At 49.7% G+C, this 17,387-nt stretch overlaps 2 protein-coding genes across 11 annotated transcripts in view; one reads left to right on the forward strand and one right to left on the reverse strand.

Moving 5' to 3' along the window:
- The window catches only part of RNF141 (ring finger protein 141), a 46,498-nt gene extending 43,921 nt beyond the window's left edge, over positions 1-2,577 (forward strand). For all 3 annotated transcript variants that reach the window (XR_008658443.2, XR_010121311.1, XM_055282447.2), the window contains one exon: positions 2,465-2,577. Coding sequence is in view for 1 of the 3 variants with exons in the window: in XM_055282447.2 (XP_055138422.1) it covers position 2,465 (1 nt within the window). In the remaining 2 variants the exon portion in view is untranslated. The remainder of the gene's footprint in view (positions 1-2,464) is intronic.
- Positions 1-17,387, reverse strand: part of AMPD3 (adenosine monophosphate deaminase 3) — a 56,328-nt gene that overhangs the window by 13,256 nt on the left and 25,685 nt on the right. For all 8 annotated transcript variants that reach the window (XM_055282436.2, XM_055282434.2, XM_055282438.2 and 5 more), the window contains 6 exons: positions 16,337-16,541; positions 12,918-13,080; positions 10,113-10,332; positions 7,784-7,913; positions 1,614-1,808; positions 128-259 (listed from right to left, as the gene is read on the reverse strand). In XM_055282436.2, the coding sequence (XP_055138411.1) occupies positions 128-259; positions 1,614-1,808; positions 7,784-7,913; positions 10,113-10,332; positions 12,918-13,080; positions 16,337-16,541 (1,045 nt within the window). The remainder of the gene's footprint in view (positions 1-127; positions 260-1,613; positions 1,809-7,783; positions 7,914-10,112; positions 10,333-12,917; positions 13,081-16,336; positions 16,542-17,387) is intronic.

Raw genomic sequence — 17,387 nt, forward strand, 5'->3', positions numbered from 1 at the left:
ACCCTTGCCTGAGCTGATGGTGGACAGATGGAGGGAAAGGGGCCAGGGGCACACAGGGCCCCCACTCTCTGAAGGCAGATGTTGGCAGGCACCTGAGAGGCCTTAAAGAGACTGAGGGTTCACTCACCTTGACCATCCGAGCAAAGTACTCTCCTCCCAGATAGTTTTCAGTTTTCAAATACAGGTCACGCAGCTCACTGGCCCCCACAGGGTTGTATTTGGAGTTGAACTTGTCAAAGCGGTGGAATGTCTGTCGGCCCTGGGGGAGGAGACCACACCAATCGACACATCGTTCTGCAGCCACCATGAACATTCCCCTCTCTAGACCTTACGATGCGGCCTTCTGTATGGCCACACCGAAAGACATCTTCTATGTCAATTCTTGCATGAAACCTTAGGAGCTCCTGAGCGCCAGGACCATGGATCCTCACTCGGTCAGCTTGAGATCCTTTGGCAAGGCCCCCTGTGAAGGAACAGCAGAGGCCCCACCTGCAAGTTACCACAGCTCGGCTCGGGACATGGCTGACTTAGTGAGCAGAGAGGCTGCACCATTGAATAATAGAACATTCCCTATCACTACTCACATTTTGTAAAGCACTTTCTCCACATTATATCATTCAATGTTTTGTTTAACAAAGGTTTTTTTTTGTTCTAATAAAGCATGCACAACACAACATTTACCATTTCCACCATTTTTAACTGTACAGTTCCAGTGGCTTTAAGTACATCGACATTGTTGTGCAACCATCACCACTAACCATTTCCAGAATGTTTTTATCATCCCAAACAAACTCTATACCCACTAAACACTAACTCCCCATACCTTCCTCTCCCCAGCCCCTGGTAACTTCTACTCTCCTTTCTGTTTCTGTGAATTTGCCTATTCTAGGGACCTTATATCAGTGGAATCATATGATATTTGTCCTTTTGTGTCTGGCTTCGATTTAGTATAATCTTTTGAAAAGTGCATTCATGGTTGTTGCATGTATCAGTACTTTACTCCCTTTTATGGCTGAATGATATTCCATTGTATGGATATACCGCATTTCGTTTACCCATTCATCTGTTGATGAACACAGGCTGTTTCTATCTGTTGGCTGCTATGAATACAACTGCTATGAACATTAGTATGTATCTGTTCAAGTTCCTGCTTTCAGTTCTTTTGGGTATATACCTAGAAATGAATTGCTGAGGCATAGGTAATTCTATACTTAACTTTTTTAGGAACTACCATACTGTTTTCCATAGCAGTTACACCATCATTTAGTGTTTTAATATTTTTTTAAGTTAATAAGGCACATGGCTGTCACCATTCTATAGGCAAGGAAATAAAAGCTTCCATGAGTTGCCTAAGGGCACAAAACTCCTAAGTGGCAGGAGTGGGATTAGTGCTTAGACCTGTCGGGCCCCAAGCCACACACCCTCTTTCCCTGTCCCATGGCTGCCCCAGACCTGTTATTCTCTGAGGCCACATGACCTCTCAGTCAGATAGAAGAGAAAGAGCTGCTTCCGTAGCACCTCCCCACAAGCACAATCACGGTGGCTTTCCAGGGGGCTGAGTCCCCAGCCAGGGCTGTCATCTGCTGGCGGCACTGGAGCAGAAGCTCACTCACCGCATGGACATCCAGTGAGTCCACAGTGAGGTCGTAGGGGTCCATGTGCAGGCTGTCAAACACCTGCCGCAGGGTGATCTTCCGGCCCCGCTTCTCCGCCACAGTCCTGTCAGGCTCCGTCTGGTATGTGTGCTTGATGAAGCGCAGCAGATGCTTTTGGTTCATGCAGGCAGCCGCATGGATGTGCGTGTCCACCTGGAACACAGCGCCCACCAGGCCCTGAGTCAGGCCACCTCCCCTAGCAACAAGAGTTAAGACATCCAACCCTCAATGTGCACAGAACCCCAGCACCTCGTGGGCCATCGGGGCAGCCCCACCAGTGCCTGGATCCCACCCCCATTTCTCCTCCAGACTTCGGAACTGGTATCCCTCCCTTTCAGCCTTGCTGCACATTCCACCTCCTTACAGCACTAGGAAATATTTTTAAAATGCAGATTGGATCAGGCCATTCCCCAGTTAACAAATGATCTATGGGCCCATCGGCCCAAGCACCTTGGTCTGGGATTCAAGGCTTATTTCAAGCCTTAACTCTCACCTTGCCACTGCCCCATTCTGTGCTGCAGCCGTGACAAACCACTTATGGGTACACAAGACACCAAGGTACTGTATCACTTTGCCCACGTGTCACTTTGCCCACATGTTTCTTCAGTCTGGAATGCCCTCCTTTCTCTCCACCATCTCATCCACCTAGAAATTTCCCACAACCTCCTCCATTTGGGAGCCAACCTTGTTCTTCCAAGCACAACTGAATGCTCTTTCCCTTGCCCAACCTCATAACCTGGCACAGGCATCCCATTGTTGTGCAGACCCTCCTGATCACTCTAACGTTTGTGTGTCTACTCTTTCACTAGACTGGGAGCTCTTCAAGGACAAGGGCCATGTTTGATGCCTCTAAGTCTTCAGCACCTACCCCAGAGCCAGTACAAAGTCGAATCAATGGATGAATTAATGAACAAATTAACAGGTGTGACAGGTTCTCACAGTTTCAGTGATAACCCTGAGGGCCCATCAAATCCCACTCTTCCCATTGATCCCTCTCAGAACACTCAGAGCATTCCCAAAGCAAACCTCCAAGTAGGAATGAATGAGAAGAGCAGACACTAAAGGCCAACCCTCCAAACACACCCTTCCTTGACTAGTTACACCTCACCCAAACTCCAGGGCATCCAAGTCCCAAGAAGAAGCCACTCTACTGGAAGCCGCTCTACTGACCCTAAGCCAACATATGGACTCAAGCTGTGGGGCCCAAGGCCAGAGATCTTAGAGCAAATCCTAAAAAGCAGAAACGAACAGTCAGCTTAGACTTCTCCCCACATTCCAGGGAAAGGCAGTTTTTTGCAGAAGGCACCTTTGCAGAAGGAGCCCAGCAAGGTCTCAAAACACCTCATGGGATTTCTCATGTCCTCTATATTGTGCTAAGTCCTGTGATACCAGACTGACCCCTTGCATCTCTGTCCTCTCCTTTTCAGCCTCCTTAGTCAGCTCATCCTCACTACCAGACCTCTTAATAATGGAATTTCTTGATGCCTGGTCCTGGGCCCTCTTGTCCTTTCACTACAAACTCTCTCCAAAGGTGATCTGTTCCATTTCTGTGCATTTAATTATTTTCCTTATACCAATTCCCAAAAGCTTTTGTCACCAGCCAAAAGCTCCAGAACTATACATACTACTGCCTTCTTGACATCTCTATCTGGATAACCCCAAGGCAGTTCAAATTTAACATATCCAAAAGTGGACTCTCCATCTCTGACCCCAGCCCAAACCTGATTGTCTCCCAGATTCTGGAATCCCAGGAAATGATGTGTCTTGAATCCAGCTGGTCACGCTGAAAAACTGGGAGTCATCCTTGGCCTTCCTACTACTCCCTTCCCTCAGTGAGTCTCATCAGTTCTACCTTCCAAATGGATGTCAAATCCATACAATATTCTCCAACCTCAATGCCACCACAGGAGTTCAAGCCTGCATGTTCTCAGGCCTGAATTCACAGTGATCTCCTAACTGGTCTTGTTCCTTTTTCTTGTGCTCTGGTTCAATTCATTCTCCATACACAGAATCTAGAAGGGATTTTTTAAATGTAATTTGATTCTGTTACTGAACCCTCTTCATTAATCTTAGGATGAGGGCTCTGCTAATATTACCTGGATCCTACCCATCTCCCCAACCACTCATCCCCACTCCGCCTTTTCACTGTGCTTCACTCATAGGACAGCCACAAGACCTAAGGAAATGAAGCCCCAGCTAAGCTGAGGGATGGCCTGACATCACTGTGGGTAAACTGACTCCCCCTCCCTGAGCCCAAGGGACCTACAGGAGCTCCCGGGGAGGACGACAGCAGCCTCAAGGCCAGGCTGCTGACAGCCATTAGACCACACTCTGGAGCTACTGCTGTGGCCGACTGGGCGCTCAGCCCGGGCTGGGGTGAGGAGGCGGCTGACCTTAGAATGCTGTCTATGGCTGGCTGAGCATCTCCAAGTAATGCCAAACCAGATATTTGATCCATTGGACCTCTGTGAGCATTATGCCAGCCAGCCCATGTTGTTAGCCACAGCACTCACTCATCAGCATCCTTCCTGCCATTAATCTTGCCATTCTTACCGGAAACACAGACCACTGGACATTGGGGAAACAAAGCAAAGCAGAAAACTGAAACATCCCCAAAGCCCAGGCTCCTCAGAGATGAGGCTGGGCTCACGTGGGATGCACAAAAGAAGGTCAGCCTGGCTCAACTCAGCTGGACACAGCTTGGTACAACGACCTCAGCATGACTCAGCGGATTCTGGGCTTTCTGGTCCTGTCCTCTGGCTTACCAATGACATACCACAGGGGGGTCAGCCTGTCCTTACCCCCATGAGTCACAAGATAAATGAGGAAAACAACTGGACAATCCAGGAAGCACCCCATCCAAACTTCAGAATCTCAAGGGTGATTATTTTAGGAACAAAATAATTGAAGGTCATTGGAGGTCAGTGTTTTCAGTTCACCAGAGAATCCAAGTGCATTTCCTGTGTTCACCTAAGACCTCAGATATAAACAAAGAGCAGAGTTTCCAGACCTGGGACCTAAGCCAACATTCACCATTTCCATACCCACGGCATCAATAATCGAAGACAGCACTCTTTTCACTAAGCTTTAGGAGTAGCCTCTGGTAACTACCCCTAATTGGTCAGGTTTGGCACAGAAGATAAAACTTATTTGCTATTCTTAATATGACACTTAAACCACAGTGGATATCACCTACTTCTACCCAATTCCCAAGCAGCAAACACACTCAGCCCTTCTGTCTTACTTCTGCATAGAAAACAAGTGTCTCAGTCACACAGTCCTGCTGGCTGGGCCTCGGGGTGTCTCAGCCCTTCACCTGCTGCAGTGTGACAGGTGCCTTCACAGATACCACCCACACAGATCCACGGCCACATCACAGCTCCTGCCTCAGACGACAGCCCTGGTCTGCCCCAGGGACGCCTACAGCCACTTTAGACATATGGAGGCCATCATCCAGCCCATTCTGGATTTTAGAAAGCAGCTCTCCTCCCCATAGTAGAGGCTATGAGAGTGCTATCAAGGCCGGGTGTGGTGACTCATGCCTGTAATCTCAGCACTTTGGGAGGCCAAGGCAGGCAGATCACCTGAGGCTGTGAGTTCAGGACCAGCCTGAGCAATATGGCAAAACCCCATCTCTACTAAAAATACAAAAATTAGCCAGGCGTGGTGCCAAGCACCTATAATCCCAGCTACTCGGGAGGCTGAGGCAGGAGAATCACTTGAACCCAGGAGGCGGAGGTTGCAGTGAGCCGAGATTGTACCACTGCACTCCAGCTTGGGCAACAAGAGCAAAACTTCATCTCAAAAAAAAAAAAAGAGAGAGAGAGAGAGTGCTATCAAGTAGGCAGCACCCAGGGGCGGGCACAGGCCTGACTCATAGCAGACCTGCACCCATGTTTATGGACTGACTATGGTGCCTAAGAACAGGCCACTGGGTCATAGATATCAAGGTCATCTCCGTCCAGAGAAAATATTAACCCCAAGACTGCAGGAGAACCCTGGGGATAGGCTCTGATTTGTTACCCTAGCCCCACACCAGGACTGTTTCTCACGTTGTGGCCAGGGAGCAGCTGGTAGACCCAGGAACACCCACTGGGGCCCCACCTTAGAAGCAAACAGTGTCAGTGCCAGCACAGTCAGCGAGGACACCTTGGCCCCAGGCAGCAAGAAGCAGGTAAGCCCAGAGCATTCACGTATGCTCAGGGCAGGGCTGCATCAGGCTGGGCGAGGCGTTTCTTTGGACATGGGCCTGGGCATGTGCTAGGCGTGTGAAGTTCTTTGGGCAGGGCTGAGAGGAGTTCACACAGTGGTGGAGGCATCCACCTGTCTGAACACCTAAGGCTCACAGAGAAGGAACAAATGGTGCTTGAAGGTGAAAATGCCAGAGTGCCCATGTAAGTTGTGTCTAAAACACCTTTCACTTCTGCCTGGAAATCCCCAAGACACTTCTGTAAGCCTCTCAGGGCACATGAACTGAAGCCAAACTCTCACTTCTTAAAGCTCTTGATCCCATCCAAGTGGGAGTCCGTGTTGGAACCCTGGCGTGTAACAGAAGTGGTCTTAGGGCCTCCAGGTAGGGTCTTCCATCTGCATTGCTGCGTGCTCCCAGCCAGGAGGTCAGGGAGGCTAGAGCTGGGCTTTCCCAGAGGAGCCACATCCTCCCCTGGCCTACCCTCCCTTTTCAAAGCTGACCCCAAAAAGAAGAAGTCCCCAAGAGGTCCCAGCTGGGACAGAGCTCCTGTGGAGATGACAACTCCACTGTGACTCCACTCAGCTTTGGCCATCCCTCCTCCAAGCAAAGCCTGATCCCAACTCTTCCCCCAGGAGCTTCTCTCCCAGCTCGCCACCACACCGCGGCCCACCTCCCTGCCTTCTGTGGGAAACCCACAGCCCCTGCATGATCCAGGACCTCCCCACATCTCTGCAGCCTTACTCTCCCCACAACCCGCTGCTCCCTGCTCCCGATGCCTGAGCTCCAGCCACACCGCCCTGCTTGCAGTTACGTCAACACGCTGTTCTGACTCTCTCATACCATCCCTCCCTCCTGACATTTGCACATCACGTGCCTCTACCTGGAATGCCACCACTTCCATTCCCCTACCACACCCTCTGTCTGGCAAGCTCCTACTCACTCTAAGTCAGCTCAGTTCTGGCCTCTCCCTCAAAGCCACCTGGTTGACAGGAAGCGACTCTTGCTCACCATCAAACACCCCCTGCCTAGCACTGACCCTGTGCCTCACTGCACAGTGCTTCAGCAGAAGAGAATGAAAAGGCTGGAGCCATGATCATTTAACCTTCACTCCTATCGCAGCTGCAGCCCCTGCAGGCGGAGACTGCCAGGAGCCCCGGACAAGGCTGCCATCCCCTCGGTGGGAGAAGACAGGCAGAGATCTGAGCATATCAGAGGCTTTTCTTTAAATCCACATGATCCCGAAGGATGCAAAACCACAAACTCCCATCTCCAGAGAGATCTTTATTTTTTTCAGGGAATTTAAATTTTATTTTATTTACTTATTTATTTTACTTTAAGCTCCAGGATACATGTGCAGAATGTGCAGGTTTGTTACATAGGTAAATGTGTGCCGTGGTGGTTTGCTGCACCTATCAACCCGTCACCTAGGTATTAAGCCCAGCTGGAAGCCATCATCCTCAGCAAACTAACACAGGAACAGAAAACCAAACACCGCATGTTCTCACTCATAAGGGAGCTGAACAATGAGAACACATGGACATAAGGAGGAGACCAAAGAGATCTTAACAGTTGTGTCTTTCCTTGATGACTCAATACATCCCCTACCTGAAAAGTAGGCTGTGCTCAACTTTTATGACCAATTAATAGGCTATGCCCTATTTTCCAAGGAAGAGGGCACATCCCAACAGATACACAATGCGGACAAAGGTTTCCACCTAGAGTGATTCAAGTGCTGTCTGAAGCCCAGCCTGACACAAACACAGCTCACCTATCTTCCTTCTGCACATATGCTTCATACCCCTCTGGCCACAAAGGCTGCCCTTAGCCAGGAGCCCTGACGTTCTCACATGGGACAAGCCTCAGACTGGCTCAGGGCATCCCATGGGCTGGGAGGGGGACCGGGAGGGGCAGCTGTGAACACTGGCCCCTAACGCACCTTTCTCACGTTATAGAAGTCCCGGTGGGGGTTACTCTTCAACTCTTTGAACTCGGACATTTCGTTTAACATCTCATGAAGGCTGAACTTGGATTCCAGAAAGTTCAGTCGTCGGTGACAATAGGTTTTCCTGCAATTGGAGATGGGGAGAGACCACAGTTGAGCAGAAGTCACATCGAGCTCTCCAGTTTGAAGGCCTCCAGCAGCTGCAGGGGCCAACCCTGGCTGGAAGGGTCAGGATGGAGCAGGGCGGAATGAGGAGGTTCTGGCTTTCTACAGACCCTGCTGAACTGTTGAGTCATAGCCACAGACTATAAAGTCAGTGGAGAGTCAGGAGATTGGGCAGTAGCAGGCCAGCTCTGGGACCTCATACTGGTGTTTTGACTTCTAGCTTATGTGTTTAGGGAATTAACTGCAAGCCTCCATTTCCCATGAGTAAATATCAGGTGGTAACACCCAAGGCTGAAGTAAGGGTTAAACTGGTTTATGCTTGGGAAAGGGCCTGACTCCAAGCAGAGTGGATGCTCAGCGGAAGTCTCCCTCCTTCATCCCCTCCTTTCCTTCCTCTTTTCTATCCTCAGCCACTTGTCATTCCTTGAAGAAGGAATCTGTTGCCTGGAGGATTGATAACACAGTCAAACTATAAGGCACGAACTGCCCACCTTGGGTTGCAGAGGAACCAGCCCCCTGACCTAATGGCCATGGCCCAAGGACCTCTCAGCTCTGAGGCTTCACAACAAGAGGTGGATGTTTTGCATCATGGGCGGATTGGGATTGTAGGGATATTTGTTATCGAGACAGAAATCTCTGTAAGGACTGATGCCCCCAGATTCCCACCAACTCAGAGAACGGGCCCATGATTTATCAGCCAGCAAAGGCCTTTGGGGATGGGGGTGCTCACTGCTGTGGCCAACCGCCAGCCCACACACAGCCCAGGTGCCTAGCCACACACCTGCATCCACAGCCACATGGAACCTTTGACCACAATTTATGCTACCCTGCTTCCTCGGGCCCCCAAAACAAACAGCAGCTTCCTTGGCATCTAATCATGTAGACTTCCATAAGAGCGTCTGCCGGTGACGCAACAGCACAGTCATCCATCTGCCCAGACAAGCCCCAGAGTGGACGGAGCACAGGACAGCCTCAGAGTCGGAAGGGAGTTTAAAGGCCATCTCAGTCTCTCTCCCCAGGCAGTATCCTCACAACCTCCCAGATGGGACAGCCACTGCTTGCACACTTGGCCGAGGACAGCCTCTGAGCAACCGCCCCTGCCCTTCCCATGCCTTAGTTCTGCCCTCAGATCAGGGAGGACTAAGAGTCATGCTGCCCATCCACGTTGGGCTCACTAAGCTACTTTGGAGATTGGCATCACAGGATTCCCAGAAAATCAGAGAGAAGGCCCTCAGGAGTGACCAGCACCTCCCCTCACCCAGACTCCCACTCCCAGCACAGCAGCACTCTGAGGCTCATAGGGTCCGGGCATTATCAATCAGCCTAAGTGCCCACCAATAAGTGAGGGGCCAAATTCAGAAAGATGGCTGCCCACCAGGTTAGCTGGAGCCAAGCCCACAAGCATCATGGGGCATCATGCCCATGAGCAAAGTTCCCCAGGCTCCCTGCATGCTCCCCTCCAGAAACCCAGAAAACCCAAGGCCTGAAGCAATGTCTTCATCACTCCTCACCAAATACAGTTATGGTCTGGGCTGGTAACTCTCTGCAAGGCTGCCGTCCTGCCTGGGGAGAGGGATGACAGCCATTCAGAGGCGCCCAGGTGGCCACCAGCAAGCAGAGGCTCCACACTATGCATGCAGAAGGGACAGGGAGGCTGGGCACGGTGGCTTACACCTGTAATCCCAGCACTTTGGGAGGCCGAGTTGGGTGAATTACCTGAGCTCTGGAGTTTGAGACCAGCCTGGGCAACATGGCAAAACCCCTGTCTCTACTAAAAATATAAAAAATTAGCCATGGTGGCACGTGCCTGTAGTCCCAGCTACTCAGGAGGCTGAGGCAAGAGAATCACTTCAACCCAGAAGGCAGAGGTTGCAGTGAGCCCAGATCGCACCACTGCACCCCAGCCTGGGCAACAGAGCAAGATGCTGTCTCAAAAACAAAAGAGGGGACGGGGAGTACCAAGTTGAAGGCTATGCCAGCTTATGAAGGAAAACCGTTGCAGAAACCCGCAAAGCACTGAGGAAAGGAGAAAACCGCGCTCTTTCTAGGATGCTCTAAGTACAGGGGACCCCAGGGCAGAGGGGTGAGGCCTTTCTCATCTCCTTCCTACAGAGCAGCACCTGTGCAAAGAGAGGCAGCCACAGAGAAGCTGGCTTACGTGGGGCCATCGGTGATGAGAGCCAGGATGTGGCTCATGTCCACCGTGTAGGTCTCCAGGTCGGGGTAGGGTAGGCTGTGCGGCTCCTGGCGCTCCAGCATCTTCTTGTTATCATACACGAAGAGGATGCCCCCCTGCATGTGGACCAAGTAATCCAGGTTGGGGGGTGCATCATCCAGGCAGTAGGGGTCTTCCTGGGGCAGTGGAGGAGGGTGGAAATCTGCAAAACAGGATTGAGGGATGGCAAAGTGCCCCTGACCTTGTGAGCACACATGGGCTCAAAAGACACGGAGGCCTGCCCTGGCCTTCCTGCCCAAAATCCAACCCCGCACCGGCCCCGCATCTCATATGCTCTTCCCTGCTTCCTTTTGTCTCGTCAGCACTTACCATGTCAAACCATGTCACTTCTTTATCTCAGATATGATGTCTTCTCCACTCCAATAGAAACTCCACGCAGGCAGAGACTTTAATTTGTGCTGTTCACTGCTGAGTGTCTAAACAGTCCCTGGCACATGGCTAGCACTTCAACAATTTTTTTAAATTTAACTGAAATGGGCTTCATTTTCCTTGGCACTTCAGAGATCCCAGGAATATTAAAAAGAGCAGCGGTGTCTTCTCCCAGGAAGAGAACAGATTGCACCTGGACTGCCCAGTGGAAATAACTGTCCTGAGCCCAAGCCAGCTGAGGGGCTAGATAAAGAAGCCACTCCCTCCCCAAAGGAGCAAAGGATAGGGAACTTGTCTCCCCCAGAGCGAAGAATGCCAATGATAAAGCCATCTGCCCCCCACCACTATAGGTTAAGGTTAGAATTAGTCAACAGGAGGCAGAAAACTCCTCTATGCAATTTCCCTGCTGTGAGACTTTCAGCAAACTCCTTTACCTCTCTGAGCCTATCTCCTCATCTGAAGATAACACCCCCTGCCTTAACACACTGCTGTGAGGGTTGCAATAGTGTGTACAGGAAAATTCTTCATAAACAGTAATGCACTACAAATAATGAATTATAGGATATTATTCTTATTATTCTCATAATTAGTTTTCCTGACTCTTGATAAACTCTGTTCCTGGCCAAGGAGCATATTGATGCTAAATATCAGTAGAGCTGCAGGCTTCAACTCCATGCAGCTCAGCCAGCACCATCCAGGATCAGCTGCCCAGCTGCCAGCATAGGCAGGAGCAAACCTCAAGATCTGCATCAAAGGAAGCTGCCAAGGCAGAGTGACCTGCTTGGGCATCCTCCATCCGTGCGTGGAAGGAACAGACCATCCCTAGAGCACATGTGAGGAGCCACAGAGGGGCTGATGCAGGCAGAGCTGGAGAGGGGCATGCCCCATCAGGCACAGCCACAGGCCAGCTCAGGAGGCCCTAATGCATGCAGTGGTCTGTGAGATGCAGGCAGTTCAAGGCCCGGGTGAAGCTACAGCCTGCATGTTCGGAAGTTGCTCCTCTTTTCCATACTCATGCCCAGAACATGGGGGTCCTCTGTCCATGTAAAGTACACATTTGACAGTTATTTATGTCTGTCTTTGCCAAAACTGGGGTGGTAGGATCCACTTCCCTCAGATAGGGAAATGGGCCCAAAGGGCTGAGATTCACCTAGGGCCCCAGATGCTCAAAGTACAGGACTTGAAATTCAAGGAAGCCAGAGACTGGGGCAACTTGGCACCACCAGCTACTCCCAGAGGCAGCCAGGGTCCCAGGCACTGAGGGAGACCACCAGGCCCTTATGTGTACCCCACCACCAACTTTCAGGAGTGGAGTTTCCTATTGTCCTCATTACCGCCTCTACTGCTCCTACATCCTTCATGGCAAGGCTTCATGAGGGAACCACCCAGCCCTCTCCGATATCCCCTTCCCTGAACTCAGCAGCATAAATGTAGCTACCATTTATTGAACACTGACTAGATGCCAGAACTGAACTACGTACTTCACATGCATTCTGCTGTTTAATCCTCACGACAGCCCTGGGAGATAGGTATTATTTGCATTTCCATTTTACAGATTACATTTTACAAAGTGAGGCTTGGAGAAATATCTTTCTCAAAATCCCAAGAAATTGACAGAGCCCAGATACAAATGCAGGTGTGTTTGACACCAGAGCCTACATGTCTTCCCAGGGAACATGCCCTCTGTTCCTACTCCCATCCCGATCCACCCTATCACCAATTTGGCATTTACTGTGTGATTGTGTTCTTTTAAATATGCCATATGAGGCCAGGCGCAGTGGCTCACATCTATAATCCCAGCACTTTGGGAGGCCAAGGCAGGAGGATCACTTGAGCCCAGGAGTTTAAGACCAGCCTGGGCAACATGGTAAGACCCCCATCTCTACAAAACATAATAATATATTTTTTTAATTAGCTGGGTGTGGCGGTGTGTGCCTTTGATCCCAGCTACTCGAGAGGCTGAGGTGGTAGGATTGCTTGAGCCCAGGAGATTGAGGCTGCAGTGAGCCGTGATTGCACCACTGCATGCCAGCCTGAGCAACAGAGCAAGACTCTATCTCAAAAAAAAAAAAAATCCCACGTAAGACTCACTGTCTCCCTGGTGGACTCCCAAGAACAAGGACTGTCTTTCACTTCTCTGTCTTGACTTCAACAGTTCAGCTCTGCACAGGCTAGGCATACAGTATACCTAGAATCAATCCTTGGGGGAACCATCAAACATCAGTGTGGGAGAAGCCAATGAAAGAACACTGTCCTTTTAAAATACCATCAGGGGAAATATATCGAGCCAGAAAAAAGCCCTGACTAGCTCTCGGTCTGCCCACACTTGGGACCCAACCTCCAGCCAGAGCTCCATACCTGGAAGGCCCTCTTCCGGAGGTGCAGTATCCGCCCGCGGATGACCCAGGTACTGGGATGTGATCCGCGGGAAGCGGTGGTAGGCGAGCCGCGCATACTTCTCCCGGATCATTAGGGCCTTAGCCAGGCTCTTGGCTGCCTGCTCATAGTCCTCCAAAGTGATCTGCAGAAGGGAGGCAGGCAGGAAAGGGTTCACGCAGCAGGCCTGAGACTGCCATCCTTGGAAAGATGTGCTTGCAAGATTGGCCCTTGCCTGGTATATGGGAACCTAGATTTCAGGAGGGTTCTCACCACTCCCTGACCAACAGGAGTGGTTCATTGCACCTAAACTGTTTGTACAAACAATATGGTTTATGTTGGACACCTGCTTTCCTTCTTGGAGGCTGGAATTTGAGATGTGCTGTGCAGATGTGTGACCAGCCCCATTGAAAACCCTAGGCACCGAATCTCTAATGAGCTTCCCTGGAAAACAACACTTCCCACATGTGCTGTCACAACATGATGCTGAAGGTATTCGGTATGTTCTGATGATCCACGTATCTCTCCCTTTGCTGATTTGCTCCGTATCCTTTCACTGTAATAAATCAAAGCTGTAAGTACAGCTATATGCTGAGTCCTGTGAATCCTCCTGGTGAGTCATCCAACCTGGAGTGGTCTTGGAGACCCCCAACACAGGAGACACAGGAGGAGTTAGGGTCGTTGGAAGAGAGACGAGTGCTCCAGCCTGCACACCCAGAAGCTGGCCTCACATGCAGCTAATTAAGCCAAAAGTCTGTTTTTGCACCAGGCCCATGAAAGGACAAAGCCTGAGACCTATCCCTGAAGGCGATGAGCACCGTCATTTTCAGTTGAGAAAATTCATATGTCCTTCAGATGTCGAAACAAAACAAGAAGCAAAAGCAAATTCTGCATGCTCAGCCTGCTTCTTTGCCAACCCCACACTTCTGATTAAATCTGTTAATCACCCAACTCATCCAGGCAACAAGCCCCATTGTCATGTGTTAGGTGCCAGACCTTTCCATAGATTTCATTTTGCTCCTTACTGCAACCCATTTTGCAAATGGGAAAACTGAGGCCCAGAGAGGATAAATCACTTGCCAGGAAGCTACAAAGTCAAATTTCAGACTCTAACCTGATTGAGTCCCAAAGTCTAAGGATGTTCTGCTTTACCAGAGCAGCCTCATATTCAAAGATGAATGAGATAAATTCCCACCTTCCAATGGGCTCATTAATCTTAGTCTGTTTGGGAAGGATGGGAATCGCAGAAAAATGCTTGGGGAGACAAGTGGCCAAACAGACACAATGCAGGGTAAGGGGCACAGCAGAGGGAGGAACCACATGCTGGCATAGCCCAGAGTGGGGAGGGCTGGGGCCTGAAAGTGATCTCCTCTGCTTTAATAAAATCATCATTTTTAATTTTGTAATATTTTAAACATACAGACAGGCGCCAAAGATAATATAACCTACCTTCTAGAGCTGAAAATAATATTTAGCATAATTCTTTCAAATTTCTCACAAGTTTAAAGAAATAAATCATCAAAGATACAGCTAAAACTCTACCCTCCTCCCTACCCCATCCTGAGAGGGAAGAAGTCTGAATGTATTTTTCCTATGCATGTTTTTATACTTTTACTAAATACTACTTCTTACTTTTTGTTACAGTGGTAGATTCTCTTTTCCTGCCTCCAAATGTCCCCATAGGGTATGTTAATTCCTTTTACATTTTCCAGTGGATGGCTTCGGAGAGCGGCAGGAATAGGTGAGCAGATACCGACATCCTAGACAAAAATATGTCCCTGCCAACAACAAAGCCAAATTCTTTCTCTGGGGAACCAATGGACTCAGCATGATAAGGGGCTCATGCCATGGCTAAGGACATCAGAGAGGATGCTCAGGACCCCTGTGGACTAGTGGCCACCGGCCAAGCTTATAGGCATCACAGGCCCCATGGCTGACAGCAGACCTACTGTGTGCCAAGGAGATCTGCAAGGTCAGCCTGCCTCTCACAGACACTTAGCTTTCTGAGGACCAATTGCCCAGTTCAGGTGCTCCATGCACTACTCTGTGCCAGCCAGGAGACTGGGAGAAAGAAGCTATTATATGCTACAGGCTGATGTCCTCCCGTTCAGCTGGTGGTCGACCCACCTCAACTCTTGCTTTCCAATGCCCTGCCCACCTGCCTCAGGCTGGGTGAACACAAAAGACTCATGGTCAGGATGCTGATCTCCAGACAAGGCCTGCATTGCTCCCAACCCAACCTAAACTCCCATCCATGGGAACTTAATTAAAATAAACTATGATACATCCTCACAAAGGAATACTATGTACATATTTTTTTAAAAGGACAAAGGAGTTCTTTATATATTGATATGGCATTATCTTTAAGATGTAATGTTAAGTGGAAAATGCAAGATGCAGTATAATGTATATTGTAAACTACCATTTTTGTAAAAATAAGTAAATAAACTATGTATGCATAAATAATTGTAGGTACATAGACCATACACGTGAGAATACATAAGAAACCAAAACCAATGGTTGCCTCTGAGGAGGAGAATGGGTGGCTGAATAATTGATACCATTTTTGTATCTTTTAAATTTTGTACCATATGCAAGTGTTCTCCATTACATATAACCAAAAAAATTTTTTGAAAGCTAGGGGAAATTTTATAGGAAGAGCAATAAGCTGCATTGCTTTCTCAGATTCACCATATTTTCTACAGCTACTGTTAAAAAGAGACTAATGAAGCCAACTGAGGCATAAGTAGTGAGTTGGGGCCAGGGAGATGGAGCCAAACTTAACCCTGGCACTAACTCAGTGATATTTCTCTCCAAGAAGTAGGCATGCATAAAAAATGCATCATCCAATCAGGTGAAATTAGCACATTTTCAGTGACTGCATTAATTGACTTAGTGTAAACCAATTTGCTCAATTTCTAAACGAGATTCTCTCTTCCTGGTTGAGGGGATCTAGCCTATATTTAAGGGTACTGAACCTACATGTAAGAAGAGATGATTTAGCAACAACTAATTTCACACAAACCACTCGGTACCGTGGCTTTGAATCTACTAAACATTTGGCAACATTGAAAGGCCCAAGCTGGCACCTTTCTCAATGGGCTACAGGGAGCAATTCAGCTTTCTGGACTTAAGAGAACATGTGAACTTACGAGCCACAGACACAGTGTGCCAGCCTGCACCCCGGGACCCTCCTCACAGGGAACAGGCAGCCACCAAGACACCACACCCACACCCCACAACCTCTGCTAGGACCCTCCTTGCCACCTGTGCCTCCTCTTCACCTTCTCCCAGACATCCATGGACAGGGCCAGGCTCCAGAGGGAGGCACAATCCTGTGGCGCATGGGGCCCCTGGCCTCTGCATGCAAGGCACATTCAACACTCCCACAGACGCCTTACCCCGGCACAGTAATCTCCGCTGATGGTGACCCGCTGGAACTCAGGCATGGCATAGGGTGCTGGTGTGGGCAGGGAAGTGGCTCCAGTGACCACAGGGGTTGTGGGAGACATGGCCGGACTGGCTGCCGGGGGGCCTTTCCAATCTTGCTGTGTCGGCATTTGCAGAGACAGGGACTGGGACCGAATCATCTTGAAACTTTTCTTTCTAAGAACCAAGGACAAGGAAAAGTGGGAGACATCAGAAGCTAATTGGGGCAAGTGATAAAGACTCTTTGCTGTGTGCATGGCAGGAGAATTTTGCTATGATTAATCACTGGTGCTGGCCCTAACTATTAAGAAGTTTCTAATTATTCATGCCTTCCTCTTACACATGTCTGCGTGAGATAGAACACAGCCCTCCAGACACCCCTACCTGTGGTCACCATGCACCGCTCAGGGCTGTTTGCACAGCCCACAGAAGATTAAAGCGGGCAAATGCCCCAGGAGACAGAGAGACAAATGGCAGACCACATGGCAGGGGCTCTAAAACCACAGGGCACTGGAGGGGAGGACAATAGCAAATCATGTAGACTTTCCCCACAGTGTGGGCAGCATGCTAGCTTCAGATAACACAAACTCTCAGTCCCAACATATGAACGGTCTCAGAAAGGACCAGGAATAGGGTCACAGAGAGACAATCACACTGCAATTCACACAGTTAGACATTTGGGGCAGTGGAGCCAGAAGAGATAGGGATGCTCAATGAGTCCAATCTCCTTGTTTTACAAAGAAGGAGTCCAGAGAGTGCTCAGGACCGTCGACTAGCGACCGACATCCAAGCTTACAGGCATCATAGGCCCGATGACTGGCAGCAGACCTACTGGGTGCCAAGGAGATCTGAAAGATCAGCCTACTTCTCACAGACACTTTCCCAGAGATGAGAAAGGGCTGGCACAAAGTCACACGGCACAGTGGCTGCTCCACCCAGCCTCCAGCCCTGCTGCTCCCTCCTCTAGCCTGCCATGTGCCATCCTGGCTGATGCTGCTGGAGCAGGCACAGATATATACCTCT

This window comes from Symphalangus syndactylus, chromosome 6, assembly GCF_028878055.3.
Source record: "Symphalangus syndactylus isolate Jambi chromosome 6, NHGRI_mSymSyn1-v2.1_pri, whole genome shotgun sequence".
Lineage (NCBI taxonomy): Eukaryota > Metazoa > Chordata > Mammalia > Primates > Hylobatidae > Symphalangus > Symphalangus syndactylus.